Source organism: Lycorma delicatula, chromosome 5 (assembly GCF_047948215.1).
Source record: "Lycorma delicatula isolate Av1 chromosome 5, ASM4794821v1, whole genome shotgun sequence".
NCBI lineage: Eukaryota > Metazoa > Arthropoda > Insecta > Hemiptera > Fulgoridae > Lycorma > Lycorma delicatula.
In genome coordinates this window covers 90728057-90746571 of record NC_134459.1, presented here as the reverse complement: position 1 = coordinate 90746571, position 18515 = coordinate 90728057, and the positions used below count along the sequence as shown (strand labels likewise).

At 28.4% G+C, this 18515-nt stretch overlaps 1 protein-coding gene across 1 annotated transcript; it reads right to left on the bottom strand.

Annotated features, from left to right (window-relative positions):
• Nucleotides 1-331: 331 nt before the first annotated feature.
• Nucleotides 332-18414, bottom strand: LOC142325703 (speedy protein A-like). Its single transcript, XM_075367733.1, has 5 exons — nucleotides 18279-18414; nucleotides 17282-17426; nucleotides 16766-16937; nucleotides 1428-1575; nucleotides 332-486 (listed from the first exon to the last, which is right to left on the bottom strand). Exons 1-5 carry the CDS (start codon nucleotides 18412-18414, stop codon nucleotides 332-334), a joined length of 756 nt encoding a protein of 251 aa, XP_075223848.1.
• Between the last annotated feature and the right edge of the window lie 101 nt (nucleotides 18415-18515).

Here is an 18515-nt window from a genome sequence, read left to right as displayed (position 1 = left end):
TTCTTAATCTACAGCTTACAAAAATGTTAATAAATAATTCATTATATTACATCCTAGCAGCAGAGTATGATTATTATACTAAAATAAGACTTAATATGGCTTTCTTTATGTAATCTTATATTTAATCTCACTTTTTTTTATTTCACTATCTTATAATCTTTATAATTTCAAGTAGTTATTTAAAGGAGCAGTGATCACTGTGAAATCATTCACAAGGACTACATTTAGTAAGCACTACTATAATAATTATGAACATACATATGTTATACATAAACATAATTTCTTGTTATATTTGTAATAAATAATATATAAATCTAATAAATAACTATTATTAATCTTCTTCATCAAACTGAGATGAATCATTTTGGCTACTATCTTCATAATTCTCATCATAATCGTATTCATCTGGAGATGAATCTTCATTACCATCAGAAATACTATCAAACTGATATTTTGCTTTCTTCTTTGGTCGATTTTCATATAAATCTGAATAAAAAAAATAAATTGTTATATTAAAGAAAAAAAATCATACAGAGAACAATAGGATTCCTCTTTCTTCACCAAGATTAGTTTGCCTTTCTTTCTAAAATCTAGTAAACAATTTTTTATTGTAAACAATCATTTTATTGTAAATTTTTTATAGAAAGAAGCCTGAGAGAAGCATTCATCATTTTTTGGTTCTTAGATGAAGGGTAGTAAGTCCTCAAAATTTCATTGAAAATAATTTCTTTTTTGAGACTGTTTATAATAATTATGTATTTCTTCTGTGTTTGTATTTTTTTAACATAGGTAAATTGTAACTCACAACAGACACAAATTAAATAAATTTAATTTAATTTTAATTAAAATAACTAGATGTTATTTTAACCCCTTAGACCTTACAATTCTTCCACTCTTGGAACATCTTTGGGAGTTAAATCTTTAAAATTTGGAAGAAAGGATAAAATGCCAATGATTAAATACATTTTTAATGAATTACATGTTTCTAAAACAAAAAGTCCATATTAACATACATAAAGATTATAGAAAATAACTCACAAATTAAAATAAAATCATGTTTCAATTTGCCTACAGAACAGCAAATAAATAATTACATTTAGAACACAGTCACTAAAAGGAAAGAAAATGGCCATGGAATTTACAAACTAAGATATATTACACTTATAATATCTTAGTTTGTAAACATTGTGCACTTGCACAATGTTTACAATTGGTCAAGTAGGACACAACTTCAAAGACCAAAAGAACACTTGAAAGTCCTCCAAAGCAACATAAAGTCAAAATTACAGACACAAATTAATCATTACATGCATTATCCTTGACATTATCTACATATATAAATAAACATAATTAAGTAAGTTTTACAAAAATAAAGAAACTTATAGTGTGAAGTGACAATACTAAAATAATAATTAAAATTTCCTTACCATCTTCATATTGAAATCCTTTAAATGGATCTTTGTACCATATTGACCGTTCACACCTAACACACCTTTTAAATACCCTATAAGCACCTCCATGACACTCTGGCCTGAATCTCTTCCAGATACTTGCTTCAGGAATACATCTAATCACCTAAAATATAATTATGTAATTTAAATACAGATACACGTAAATAAATTTTAACATTAAGAACATTATTCAAGAATTTTTTTACAGATCAGTAAAACCTCTACAATTCTTCACCTTTGGATGATTTATCACATTTTTCATCGTAAGGTGACAAAATGGGTAAAATTGTAAATTCATGACCAAATTATATAAATGAAAAAAATGCAAATGTTAATGATCTTGCAGAAATTACCTGAATATTTGAACATTTTTTTTTTTTTTTTTTGTAGAAGGAAGTCAGTGAAACTTTAAAAATGCAATTATAACTAAAAGCATGAAAAGAAAATATGAGCTAAAAATACTTGTTCATAAACTTAACAATACATTGACTGGTTTTTATAGTTTAAAATTATTTATACTTTGAAGAAGGATCTGTGCTGTTTAATTTGCATTAAAGAGCTCTTTTCCTTGACAAGGTGGTGAATTTTTCATTGTTATTAACTTTATCAGTTTGTCTTTTATTGTCAACCAAGAGCATTTCATTTGTTTCCTTGGAAGTTATAAAACTTGCTGGGTGATCCTTTTCTTCCATGGTTTCTTCAATAAATGTTTATTTTACACAAAATGTTGATTTTGTTTTAACACAAAATTGTATTATCCAGCTTCAGTAGCATCATCTCTCTCAGTTCTATCAAGACTGTCTAAAGTGTTTTCTTTCAGTCTTAAATCAACTTTTTTTTTAATTTCAGCACCAGTTATTTTAAATTTTATTGACAGACCTGATGCCATTACCAGCTTTAATAATACTGCCACAATTTGTTGTAACATGAATTCTATGAGAAATATTATATCATACCTGTAAAACAGTTTTATGTTACATGTTTACTTGCTAATAAAATTCTTAAACTAGAGTTTCATTTTCACAAAATATTAGATTTTGTACAAATAATTTCTTTATCACTTTAAACTTTTGAAACAAGATATATTTGCTGAAAGAGAAACCAGTTTTATATGTCATCAAATGTTTTGAGATCATCAACTAAATGAACTGAAGATTACCAATCACATTTTCTATTAGATCATATCTTCTTTCAGACAACTTCTAATTTGAAATTGTCTATAATTTATAATTTAATTATCTATTTATTAATATATTTTTTTGAAAATATTTTGTGCAGTAAACAATTTTTAACTTTTTCATTTTTTGCCTACATAATTTCATAGCTACATTATATTTTAATACAAAAAGTAATGCATCTAGTTCTGAGACAGTTTGTTATTATAGTTTTTTTTAAAGGTGAAGAGAAATTAGTTACTCCCAAGAAAAAACAGGGCAACTATTGCAGAGGAAAAAGGTTTTCTAGACACATATAAAAGTTATTTTTTTAATTTTTGTATATGATTGCCCATGTAAGTCTAGGATCTACAATTATTCCCAAATACTTCTCACCTGGTCAGTCTCATTGATTCAATTACAGTTACAACCACAAACTTTACAACTATTTGTATACATTTTTAGGGACAATGCTTTCTCTAAATTTAACCTCAATTTAAACGTGATTAACTTAGTCTTTTCTATATTCAAATGTTGTACTCAAACCATGTGCTGAACCTCCAGAGATCATCTTACAAAGCTAACTTCTATCATTTGCCCTATAACTTAAAGCTAAGTCATCCACAAATGCTGTGATAGCACCGTTAAGAACACCTCCACATATATCAATAATGTATACTAAAAAGAGCTTTGCTGGAAGCACAGAGCCTGAAGGACACTGCAAATAATGCGGGATTCGTTACTCAAAGAATTTCCAACTCTAACTTGCTGAGTCCTACCTGGTATCTAGCTTACCAGTCTCCACAGACTCCTCTACACTGGCATTTCTTAGTTTTTTTAGAGGGAGTCGATGATCAACAGAACTGAAAGCCTTTCTTATATCTAGAAATAATGCAGCAACCTTGCAGTCGCTGTTTATGCTGTTATAAATACCAGAGAAGAGATGTAACATTGCCTTTTCATTTTTATGGTCTTTCCTAAAACCAAACTTATTATTACTATACAAGTTTATCTTAGTTAAAAGCTATTTAAACAGATCCGCATGAGCTTTCAAGCATTTTGGAAAACATCAAATAAAGCAATAGGTCTGTAAAATTATTGGATCTTTTTATCCACCCCCTTATTAATGGAATATTGACAGACTTTTTAAATTGCTTTGTATGTAATCCTCTTGCCATGCTAAGATTAAAGGAAAGACTAGTATTTCAGATATTTTGTCTATTACAGCCTTTATTGTAGATATCTATTGTAATTTGATCAAGCCCAGGTGCCTTTCTTGATTTAAGGGATTATAAGTTCTTATCAGTGAAAGAATAAAAAAAAATGAGTAATTAGAAACTGTAAAAATTAAGGCAAAAAGAAATGAAATGAATAAAAACTTTTCATTTTTAGAAGAAGTATAATTAAAAAAAAGTTATGGAGGATAATGACTTAAAGAGTGACAAATTAGAATAAATTAAATTGTAATTGAATTGCATTTAAAGTGCTAATGAAGTAATCAAAAAAATTTAATTTAACAATATTAATGGCAACTTAAATCTTTAAGTATTTTATATTATAAATTCATTCATAAATCTATGTATAAAGGCACTTGAACTGACAGGGGTATTGTACCAAGAAAAATATGTAAATACATTGCTAATCTCCCAAGAATAGCCCAAGTAATGATTTCAAATTGATCTGTAAAGATCAGAATGCAATCCACGATTCTCTCTATAAAAAAACAAACATGTGAGTATAACACACATTAAACAAATACTTGCCCAATAATAAGAAAGACCCAGCATGAAGGGACTGTTGTCCAGGCTCTGCAATTAATATGGAGATATGTAACCCACCACCATTATCCTTGCATTGTGCTCCATAAATCTATTGTTAAAGTAATGGATAAACTTTACATCGTTTTTTTAATTAGAACTACTTCAGTGCCAAGTAGTAGTAACTAAGGTTGGCCAGAGCTATTTCACCTCCATCAGAATGTGAAGAGAAGTTTTTAGCATTCTCAGTTTGCTGTAGATAGCACCTCCGATGTTACAGCCTGAAGAGCCTCACAAAACTTATTGAGTATGAAAAGAATTTTAATTTTTTATTAAAAAAAAATCTATTCATACCAGATAAATGAATGACCTACTATTGGCAACATCGATCATGAAAGAAACACAATCTAGTGCTATTGCTGTAATCTAATGCTAATGGTATACTACAAATCACTCATATATGGCAAACTTCCTGCTTCAGTAAAGAGGAAGGAATTGGCAATTTATTAATGTTCAATTTATCACATTACCTGCCCCCCTGTTAAATTTTACATAGGGATCAGTTACTACAAGAAAGCATATTGTCCTTCTTTGAGCTGTTTATGGAGCATCAGCTGTAAAATAAAAGTTTAAGATACATTTTACAAAAGTAAACAAAACCTATTTTTACTTCAGTACTCATAAAATGTTATTAAATAAGGACATAAGGGGCTTGATGATTATTTGCTGTATATTTATATTTGCTTGATCAAAAAAATATCAGCCTTGCCTACTGTTTAGGTGGCTACATTCAGTGCAATAATAAGAAAACCTGCATTTGATGTATGTTCTGTATTTTTCATTTGTAAAAATGATCTGTTATCTATATTAAAGCATTAGGAATAGATATTATGTATTGAAAAAAATAATTTTTTTACTTTAATTCTGATGAAATTTTTTAATAGAATCACTTTTTTGTCATGATTTTTCTATTCACTCTTACAAAATTTATTTATATAATGAATCCCTCATTAAAATTCAGTATAAAATTTTTAATCATAGTAAACTAAGTTAAATATGTAGTCAACATAGTTGGAAAGGTATTAAACGAAACCATTATTTTGAGAATTGAAAAGCATTTTAATTTTTTTAAGTAGGATGTAGGTTTTTAATTATCTCTCTTCATTTAGTATACCATTGTTGTATGTTTATTCATTTCAAGATTTTTTAAATCTTGTTAAGATTTATGTTATCAGTATTTGTGAATTTGTAATTTATAACTATAAATCTTCTTTTTTTTTGGTGCATAACGAAGATTTGTTATTAGCGTTCAAAAGCAATGATTTTACGATATATAACCTAATCTTTAACACATACACAAAGTATAATAATATATAAACTAAATAAATTAAAAAATAAAATTAATAAACAATCCACGCAATAACACAGATAAAATAGAAAAAGTTAACTCAAACTATAAAATACTAAGAACATATTAATAAGTATTAGATAATCGAATGTATATGTACGGCTTTAAGAAAGAAGAAGGTGTTTGATAACATCATCAGATTATTTCCTAGAATAACTCAGATGGTAGCTTCTAATTTAAGTTTCCGACACAAAACCACATAACACAGCAGTCCACAAGGATGTGGTATATCATTAGTGATTCATTATGTAAAACTGGTTTGATTCATTAGGTGTTCATGTGTAAGACTGGTATTTCCCTATTCACAAACAGCAAATAATAACCACCTCTCAATGGTTATTCTGAACTGAAGAGCTCCATTGCAGCACAGTATCCTTGATGTATCAAAGTTTATTATTTACTGCAGTAGTCTAGTCACCTTCCTAGAAGAGTTCATTTACAGAATTAATAAAATCGGTAGAACTAACACAAGTCATGAAAGATGGTTGGCTACATGGGTCTTTAGCAGCAGAATCCACACATTCATTACCCAGGATTCCCATATGGCTAGGGATCCAGCAGAAACTCACTTGTGTGTTGTGACAATTCAATTCAGTGATTGCATTATGAATTTCGGTAACGATAGGATGTCTAGAATACAAATTTTCTAAAGCTTGGACTGCACTAAACGAATTGCTACAAAAAAGGATGTGACGGTATTTTGGATGAATGATATTAAAAGCCTTATTGATGAACATATTAAGAATTTGCACAGGGTTCAAATCAAGAAATAATAAACTTGAATTAGTTGTTACTAACAAATCCAATTATACTATACCTTACACACAAAAATACTTCCTAAAACAAATCTAGCCTGAAGCTCACCTCTCAAGCCTTTCCAAAAATATAAAAACTCTACAGTCCTATTCATGTTAACATAGATTACCACAATATCTCTATCCACAAACTTTCCTGACATACAAGATTTATCAAACCATAAATACTAATACATAAATAAAAAAACTCACATATCATAAACAAAATTAAAACTAAATTTTAGTCATTTAAAATAACTGCACATTTGCATCCCAATATCAGAAAAATTCTCTATTCTTTAAAATAGACTAAAACAAAGTTATATGCTCACAAATTAATAAGTCTGAAAGAAAATGTGGCCTTCTGAACAACAAACAAAGCAATCATTACACACAAAACACTTTGTCGTGGATGAATAGACTGAAATTTTCATTGCACATTGTTCTATATTTGTTGAATGGAACATATTTTCAAACAGAGATTCAAAGTCCTTTATTGTAATACAGAGTCAAAGTTTGCTAACCATATAATTTCAAAACGTCCACTACTATAAGAATCTTGTTATTCTACATATACATATAAAATACTACATTTTAGAACACTCAGACATTAAGAAACCAACCTCTAAAAATAACATCAACTGTGGCCAGGATAAGTAGGGCAATGGGAACCAGTCCCTGAAAGTGGCTGAAATCATTTTGAAGAATTTATTAATAACAAGAGATCAATATTCAGAATTAAGAAATACGACTGCCAAAAAAGATATTGCTCTTTAATATAGGATAATTAAAGAGAGCGTGCAGTTGACTTTTGAATGAAGCATTTGTATACAGTATAATTTTTTCAAATTTGTTAAATTTAGATTGGTTGCGAAGATATAACATTTCCAAGTAACAATGATCTGTTTAATTGAGATTGTAATTGATGCATGCAAAAGTTAGCCCTTCAACCTACTATTAAATACCCCATTTGAAATTTGAAAATCTCCCAAAACAGCACCCAGGGACACCTCGTTTGTTACCAGTTGATGGTGATGATTGGTCTAGCTTCACATACAGTCCCCATGGAAATCCTATTATTATTAAACAGAATTTTTTTAAATAAATTTATTATTATTTTATTAATTTTATTTAATGTAAATTTAATTCTAGTATTTTTGTAATATTATTCATCTGTCTGATTTGAAAAAATCAGTTCAAACTCAGCTCACACAGTGATAGATATTCACAGTTCCATATCTGAGAGGTATTTGTTGGCAAAAAGAAATGGGGTTCTACAAAGTTAAAAAAATCTGCATTGTGCTGGTGAGTTTTTTATTTTTTCCACCATATTGAATCAAAAAATTTTTTAAATAGGAAGGTGGATGTATGACATGACACATGATTTCAATTTAAAATTTTACAAGAAAAACAATGGTGAAACGAGTTTTTCTGTTAATGTCTTAGTTATCTAGTTATAAACATTCAAAGTTGCAATGACTGAAAAATCACCTTAACAATAAAATGAGATAAAACATGCTACAAGAACAATTTCATTGCATCTTACATTCATAATGCAAACAGTAGCAAGCTATAATATTAATTATAAATAATAACTAATAATTAACAACACAAGTTAAATGGCTGTATCAACTGATATTATTTTCTAAATAAAAATTAACTTCCAGTGTTAATCAAGTGATATTTGTTACATATCGTAAAAGAAACAAATCAGCTAGAAGTAGTTACTTAAAATATTATTACAAATTTAGCTGTCTAAATGAGCTGTTAATTTACAATGTAATTTCTATTACGTTGAAACAATGCTACTTATTAACTCCTCATTTCACCTTTTTACTGCAACATACTTGCAACAGTAAAATTTGATAGTGCTAGTAAAAATTAAGTTGTGGGCCTAGTGGTGCAAATCTGTTTTTGGGTGAAAGTTTTATTATTAGTTTCCATGTTCATTTATTTAGTTTTATTAAGTATTAAATCTTCAAATAACAATGCCTTCTTTAAGTGAAACTGAAAGAATAACTCTGTTGATGATGTATTGGTATGGTAAAACAGAGTTCGGTCTTTACAAGAGATTGTGATGTATTTAATAATAGATTTTCAAACAGAGAACCAATAAGTGAATTGACTGTGATCAAGACAATACAGAAATTTGAAGGAATTGGTACTGAAAAGAATTGTCCTCACACCGGTAGACCAAGAACTGTCACAACTGATGCAAAGTCATTAGATGTAATGTAGACCTTTATTGAAGACCCTCAATTCATCAATCTGGAAAGCTGTTATCCAACATCATGACATCAGTTATTTTTCAGTTCAAAAAATTCTTAAAATAAATAAATTTCACCCTTATAAGCTAACCCCTGATCCAAGAACTTTTGGAAGATGATCTTGACCACAGAGTTGATTATTGCGATATTATAATGCAAAAATTAGATGTAAACATAAATTTTTCTAATTCAATAATATTAGCTGAAGAAGCTACTTTTATGTTAAATGGCCATGTGAATAAGCAAAACTGTTGATATTGGAGCGATAATAATGTAAGATAGATGTTGGAAGATCAAACACAGCACCCTCAGAAAGTGAATGTATGGGCAGGAATCGTTGGTAATTGTATTATAAAGACCATTTATTTTAGATGACAATCTTACAGGAGTTGCTTACTGCAACTTATTAGCCAATAGGATTTTACCAAACATTCAGGAAAATTTTGAACAAAAATTAAATAACGTACGGTTTCAGCAAGATGGGGCACCACCTCATTATTTTCTAAGGGCACAGAAAATTTTAAATTAAATTCCAAATCGCTGAATAGGTCATAGAGAAGCGATAAAATGGCCTGCTAGGTCCCCAGAACTATCTCCTCTGGATTACATTTTTTGGGTACCTGAAACATAATGTTTACAAAACAAAACCTACAGACATCGACAAACTGAAAAGAACTGATGAATCTGCTCATGTACCACCAAGTATGAAACAAGTTATACTGCCAAACTGTAGAGGGAAAGCAATTTGAACATTTATACTAAAATGGTATGCTTTCAAAATTTGTTTCATTAAAAATTTACAATTGAAAACATTTATTTAAAATTTAAAAATAAATTGTAATATTTAAAGTAAATAATATCAGTTGATGTAGCTGTTTAATTTGTTGTTGTGGTGTTAATTATTAGTTATTGTTTATAATTATCAATATTATAGTACTGTTTAAAGTTTGTTACTGTATGCATTATGTATGAAAGATGCAATGAAATTGTTCAAGATGATTTTACAATCATTGCAACTTTGAACGTTTATAACTAGATAACAAAGGCATTAACAGAAAAACGGGGTTGTCCATTGTTTTCCTTGTAAAATTTTAAATCGAAATCATGTATCATATGTTCACCTTCTTATTTAACAAAATTAAGTTTGATTCCATATGGCAGATCAAAGATTGCAGACAAAAATTGAAAGACCTACTGTAATGCAAATTTTTTTTATCTGTGTAGAACCCCATTTCTTTCTACCTCCAAATACCTCTGAGATACAAAGCTTTTCTATACACATACATAGCTGTTTCCATGTATAAAATTGTTTCCATATTTAAAAATATCACTGTATATATATATATATATTTTTTTGTCTTCAGTCATTTGACTGGTTTGATGCAGCTCTCCAAGATTCCCTATCTAGTGCTAGTCGTTTCATTTCAGTATACTCTCTACATCCTACATCCCTAACAATTTGTTTTACATATTCCAAACGTGGCCTGCCTACACAATTTTTTCCTTCTAAATTCCACCGATTCATCTGACACCTTTTCTTCAGGTTTTTAAACCCCAATCTACATTTCGTTATCACCAAATTATGGTCGCTATCAATGTCTGCTCCAGGGTAAGTTTTGCAGTCAACGAGTTGCTTTCTAAATCTTTGCTTAACCATGATATAATCTATCTGATACCTTGCAGTATCGCCTGGCTTTTTCCAAGTGTATATTCTTCTATTATGATTTTTAAATTGGGTGTTGGCAATTACTAAATTATACTTCGTGCAAAACTCTATAAGTCGGTCCCCTCTTTCATTCCTTTTGCCCAGCCCGTATTCCCCCACTATATTTCCTTCCTTGCCTTTTCCAATGCTTGCATTCCAATCTCCAACTATTATTAAATTTTCATCTCCTTTTACGTGTTTAATTGCTTCATCAATCTCTTCGTATACACACTCTACCTCATCATCATCATGGGCGCTTGTAGGCATATAGATATTAACAATCGTTGTCGGTTTAGGTTTTGATTTTATCCTTATTACAATGATTCTATCGCTATGCGTTTTGAAATACTCTACTCGCTTCCCTATCTTCTTGTTCATTATGAAACCTACTCCTGCCTGCCCATTATTTGAAGCTGAGTTAATTAATCTAAAATCACCTGACCAAAAGTCGCCTTCCTTTTCCCACCGAACTTCACTAATTCCTACTACATCTACATTTATCCTATCCATTTCCCTTTTTAAATTTTCTAGCCTACCAACCTTTTTTAAACTTCTAACATTCCACGCTCCGACTCGTAGAATTTTTTTGAAAATTTTTTAATTTTCTGGTGACCCCTTCCTTAGTAGTCCCCACCCGGAGATCCGAACAGGGGACTAGTTTACCTCTGGAATATTTTACCAAGGAAGGCGCCTCCATCATTGCTATATGAAAATGCAGAGAGCCACATTTTCTTGGAAAAAAAGCAGCTGTAGTTTTCCATTGCTTTCAGCTGCGCAGTACTCAGAGGACTGCGTGATGTTGATATGGCCGTTTAAGTCATTCTGACTCACGCCCCTAACAACTACTGAAAGAGCTGCTGCCCTCTTTCAGGAATCATTCCTTAGTCTGGCTCACAACAGATACCTTTCCGATATGGTTGCACCTTCGGTCCAGCTACTCTGTATCCCTGAGCACTCAAGCCCCCTCACCAACGGCAAGGTCCTCATGATTCATAGAGGAGGTATATATATATATATATAAATAAATAATGTAAATAAAGAAATAGATATTATAAACCAAATTGCTAAATATAATGGTTATAATGAATCTTTAGAAGATAATATACTCAAAAAACAAATGTCAAAAATTAACAATAATACATATTTAATACCAATAAATAACACACAAAAAATTGACAATGTATATTTAAAATATGATGTATATACTGATAACATTGTTGAAAATATAACAAAGGTTTATGATAAAAATATATTTAAGCCTGCATACCAGACAAATAACCATTTAAAAAATAATAAACATACTGATTTATACAATTTGAGTGGAATTTATAAAATAAAATGCAATGAATGTGACCATATTTATATAGGAAAAAACACTAGATCTTTTAAAACTAGATTCTATGAACATTTTAGATATTATAAAAATGGAAAACTGGGTTTCTCTAATGTTTCTGATCATCTTATTAATAATACACATTCAATATATGATACTCAAACAAATTTATAAATACTGGAAATTAATAAATACAATATTAATACATATAATAGGGGTTTAGAAAGATTCTATATAAATAGATATAAAAAGTAAATTTAATTTGATCAACCTTCAAGCAGAGTATGAGGATGACATAATTATAAAAATTGCTGTAGATAGCAGCACTTCTTCAAATATTGTTAATTATAATATTTCAACTCTGTATAGTTGCCAGCCTCCGTGGCATAAGTGGTAGTGTCTTGGCCTTACATCCAGAGGTCCCGGGTTTGAATCCCGGTCAGGCATGGCATTTTCACACACTACAAAAATTGTCATTTATCCCATCCTCTGAAGTAATACCTAATATTGGTACCAGAGGTTAAAAAAAAACTCTACAGTTATGTAACATTGACTAGCTAGACCACATGCATTTTTATTTTATTTGAACTACTTATTTACTTTTAGTTTTTAATTTAATTTTAGTAATTGACATCATATTTTTATAAAGGGAATTTTTAATTTTAATTTTTAAAAAATAATTTTAAATATAATATAAAAATAATTTTGAATTTTAACATGTAATTTCATGGGAATAATTTGGGTACCTAATAATAAATTTAATGCAAATGATGATGCAAGAACTTTGCAAAAGCACTTTTACATGCATAATGAAATAAGGTTAAGTGTCATCCTACTATATTTATTATTCTGTACTTAGGTTGATCAAACAAATATAGTTTGTATATTAGTACAGAGGAATATGGTTCTTAAAGAATTGACTTTAGAAAAATAATATACATATAAAACAAGATATTCAGATCAAAATAAGTCATTACGCAAATAGAAATAAATATGCAGATAAAATATCTAGATCACAACATTCCATATTATAATTCTTCAGGAAAAAACAACCATTTTACAATAAAAACTAATGATCATAAAGACTATATTTATATATTTACATAGTGACTTACTTGGATCTGTTCATTTTGTGTTCTGAGAATTTATCATTTATTATTACATTGCACACTCAGGATAAATAGTATTGTTTGTTTTTCATTTTAGTGATGAAATATGGGTTTTTATGAGCAAGTGAAACATAGGTCTTGAAACAATATATATGTTGAAACGATATGATAGATTCGGGGTGAAGTTGGCCAAGTGTATAAATAGGAAAGGTTTCCTCTTAAGGTCTAGAAGCAACAATGTATTTCCTTAGTTTATGGACTTCCAATTGGGTGATATTAAATTGGAGTCCAGAATAAATAATAAATCTAAAAATCATACACATATTTAAAGAAAATATTTTAAAGAGAAAATTGTTAAATTTATTAATTAATGATACTATTAATAAAGAAAAAGTATTACACAATAATATTTTAAAAGAACAAAAATTAAAATTAATTTTGGCAATAACATATGTGAAAAACTTATTGTGTATGAAGAAAATAAATATGAAGCAATTTTCAATAATATTCAAGTAGCTAATGTTAAAAAATCTGACATCTAGAAATAATAAAATTGAAACCAAAATTTGAAGAATTTAATGAAAAATGGATACAAAATGTAACAAGTATTGAAATACCAGAATATGTGTTAACAGTTTATCATTAGGATTTGTTTTACCATTCCAATCTAATAATAATAAGGCTAAATTGGATGTGGTGCCTAAAAAGACATTGACTGTTAATAATACTATAGCAAACATTGAAAAAGGATTAAAATGCTGGACAAAGGCAAGGAAGTTAAACATAATTTCAGAAGTAATGTTTGTAATATTATAAAACATTTTAACAGGAGAATAGAGTAATTCACACATAAAATTACTTGAGGATGAATTCACTAATGTAGAAATGAAAATAGCAAGAATGCACAAAAAAAAATTTTGCAAACCTACAAAGATGATTTAAAAGTAATAAAAGCAACAAAACAGTGATTATGGAAGCTATTCAGTAAAAATGTTCGAGTTGTTAAATGGTAGTAATTTTTATAAATTAATACACAAAGACAACACTAATAAAATACAACAAGAAAGGTTGTGTATAAACTGGAAAGAGTGTGTTAATATTAACAAGGAAGAAGAAATTCTACTATGTATTAATAATGCAAAACCTGACAAATAGTCAGTTGTATTCAGGTGCAGATGTATGTTACCTACATTTTTAGTCAAAATAATTCAAAAAGTAGTGAGGAAAATGAGTTTAGAATTAAAGACTTATGGGAATTCCATAATTTTATAAGTAAACAAGCTGTACCAGAGAATTACAGACTTGTGTCTTTTGATGTGGTTTTACTATTATACTAATGTACCTGCTGAATTAGCCATACAGGCAATCAAAAGCAAATGGGAGAAAATGAAAGAGTTCACAAATTTAAATGAAGAGAATTTAATTAGTAGAATTAAATTATGTATAAACAGTATGCAAAACTAAAAAAATTGAGATAAATTTTTTGAACAATGTCATAGATTAGCCTATTTTTGCATGTTTAGCAAATTTAATGATGGAATTTTGTGAATTCAAAATAATGGCCAAAGAAAGGGGTAATGTGGCTTCTATAAAATATATGTAGGTGATATTTTATTATGTTTGCTGAAGAACCAAATTGAGGAAGAACTGAATGAATTTAACAACTATCATAAGTGCATTAAATTCATAAGTGGGATGTTAAAAACGTTTGGCGTTTCTTGATATGAACATCCCATCAGAATGGGAAAATATACACTAGTTGGTTCACTAAGAACACTCTCTTCTGTTAGATATTTAAACTGTCAGCTCAGCCCATGTCATATAAATCAGCTGCAGTAAAACATTTAGCAAGGAGAGTTCAAACATTTACTGATATGACCCAATCAACAGAAGGAAGTTTATTAAGAAAACAAAAACCTTTTGTTAAAAAATAATTATACCCAGAAAAATTGTTAACAATATTTACCATATTTTTTTACAAAATTATCTATTCTGAAGGTGGGGTTTATTTTTGGGTGTGTGGTTATATGCGTGTATGATTTGTTATTTGGTTTCCATGTATGGTTCAGTGGTAGGTTGGTTTAGGTGAATTTACCAATGCGTCACTGTATATGAACTTGTTCATTATTGTTGTAGATATGATTGACTAGGTTATGTATTCTTTTTTTATTTTTTAGTAGCACTTGATAAAGTCTTGCGCGTTAAATATGAAATGTTGTTTTATTGTTTTTTATTTTGTTTTATTTTAAGTAATAATCTCATAAAATGGTTGTTTTTACTTGAAGAATTATAATATGGGATATTTGTGATCTAGATATTTTATCTGCGTATTTATATTTATTTCTATTATTTTGCTTATTGGATTTAGCTACCTGAGGATTTATAATTTATTCTCTCTCTCTCTCTCTCTCTCTCTCTCTCTCTCTCCCTCTCTCTCACTCTCTCTCTGTCACTCGCTCTTTCTCTGTCTGGTCTGTCCGGTCTGTCTGTGTGTGTGTGTGTGTGTGTGTGTGTATGTAAATACATAGCCTATGACACTCCCAGTAACATAAGGATTCCATCATAGGGTTGTACATCTAAATCAATTCGGCTGTTGAGCTGATATGGCGGAACAAACAAACAAACAAACATACATACATCCTAAATACATTACACTTCTTTTTGGGCAGCCAGTAAGAACATTTTATTTATTAAATTTGGTTTGGTTTGCTGTTTTAAAGGTTTGTCATTTACAATTCTGTTGCCAACTGTGATGAAAGAAAATAGTAAGGATAACAATATGTGGATTTTGCAATAATTTTTATAGGTGTAATAATATCAGACCGAATAATAGTCATTGGTAAGTAATGCAACAGAAGATGATATAATGAGGTGACCAAAAAAAAGTGAAATTAAAAAGGAACACCAAACAGTTTATAGCAATAACAATTGATACATAACTGCTGACAGAGATACTTATGAAATGATCTAAGCTGGAAAAACACACTAACAAGATTAAGACTACTTAATAATAATTCAAAGCTTGCATAAAAATAAAGACAAGATTTTTTTTTATAAACAAGTATAATTTTCTGTATTTTTATTCACCAATAATTTAAAAATTTTGAAATTTTCTCAATATTTTATATTTCTGCTTTATATTTTATGATAAGTGCTAAAAGTAGTTTTGAAAATGGAGGTATTCCAAAACGTTCAAATATGAATGTTAAGAGTGGCAATGTCAAAAATAACACTCAAATCAATAGATTAAAATTTTTCTGTTAGAAATTATACTAATATTAATTAAATGCAAAATAAAATATTAAGGAAACAAACATTTAAAAGAAAAACAATCTTTAATTAAAATTAAGAGAACATGAAACGTCATATCAAAACACCATTAAAAAGACCTTATTTTGCTTGTTTCAGTTGATGTTAAAAGACAGAACATGTTACACTGAATCAGTAATCTACACCACATTTCCTCAGCTCTTAAGGCAAATATAAAAGCTTAATTTAAATTTTATTTACTGTTCTTTAATGTTCATTCTATTACATAAGGTTTTAGTTTGAAAAAAAGTGCCATTATGATATTTGAAGATTGTTTTACTGTTTCATGTAAATGTATTACCAGGTGTTAAGAACATCAGTTTCATTCAACTGTATTTTTTTAAAGTCAAAATAATGTTACCTAATAAGTAGCAATTTACATAAAATTTTATTTATAGCATTCTAATCTTCCAAAAATTACTTTAAAACATTATACTAATAAATACTAATAAAAAAATGGAGATACTATAAATTTTACCTCTTCACAGGCTGCCTTGCTAACCAATGTCCTGAATTTCATAGCATGCCATAATTTTATATGATTATCTATGAGCGTTTGCTTTTTATGAGCTATAGTAGAACCGTCAGACCAAGGAATTATAAGAAGTCTTAATGAGTCATCATCTTCTTCCATTGAATGTGCTAGATACCTACAGAACAAATGCAAAAATACCCTATTAACTCTATAGAAATATATACTCTTCATATTAAAACATATAAATATTTTTTAAATTGCAAAATCTGTTTATTTTAGTATGATAAAGTAGAAAAATACAGAAAATTTCCATGTAATTTTCGCTAAAATATAGAGAATTTATAGAACCTTAAACTAATAAAAATAAACTCTCTTTCACAAATCTCTTTCTTTACCTTATTGCAAGTAACTTATCATAACACTTTATTCATATTTAAAACTTATTTTTTTAACATATAACACTAATTTCTTAAATTAAATCATTCACTTTATAAAATTAAACATTTATGGAATACTTACAAAGCAGCAAAAAAGTTGACTCGATTGTATTGATTATGGTCTAATTCTGCACGAATAAAATATGCAAAACATATTGCTAGTAAATATTTATCAGCCAAGACAGAACATGAATCAAAATGCAAGAAATCTCTAATTACTGAATCACCTGTAAAAATAATTTTGATTACATAAATGACAATTTTTATTACCTACCCTACGTAATGAATGCATTTTACCGAAATACACAAAATACCATACTTTTATAAAGAAAAGAACCAATTGAAACTATACTAAAAGTACTTGTTTAATATTAACATTTCTTTAACATAAAAGGGTTTCTGAATCAAAGTCATATGAATCATCTAGATTATATATGAAAGTGACATTTTATAACATCATTTTCAACTTCTAAAGTTATAAAAAACTTAAGTAAAATTATGTATATAAAACTTATGAATTTTTACTAATATAGTGGTTGATGCCAAGATAAGAAAAATCTCCCTAAGTATGTATGCATAAGGAATAATACACTGTAACAATAATGTGAGAAAAAGTAAGTGATTAGAAAAATAAAACTGAATGCATTATGGCAACAATCAAAGAACAAAATTGTGTAGATAAAATACTTATCTGTATTAAATTGATTTCTAAAAAATGACATAATAATTATCTTGAATAAACTAATCTCTTACAACAAATGTTAAAAATGAAATGATTTGTTGATACTATTTGTAATAAATAGTTAACTCAAGCCTAACACTACATGGTAGAATTATGTGATGATCTTTGGTTATTCTCAAGATGAAAAAAATGGTAAGGTTAATTAATCAAAAGTAAGCAATTTATCTGTACATTTAATTTGCTGAAATGTAGTTATCTTATGATAAATGTTAGGTCTTTTATTCTACAATGTTTTTATTTTTAAGAAATTTAAAATTACAAATTTCAGACGATTAATTTTTCCAAACTTAAAAAAATAAATAACAAAATTACTTTCTGCAAATAAAAAGGAACTTACTGTTAACCAATGTAACAAATACTCTCAAATCATTGTTTGTAAAAATTATTTGTCCATTAGTGTTTCCGTTTTCATCCCGATTCTGAATATCTTTTTTTGTTAAAAACCAATGCATAGGATTTAGAAATCGAAGCATTTTATACTTGATATCGGTAATAATGACAAAAACTGAAAAAGTATACTTTTTTTGGATTGAAATAAGACGATCAAAAAAATGTATACGTCTCTTAAAAAAAA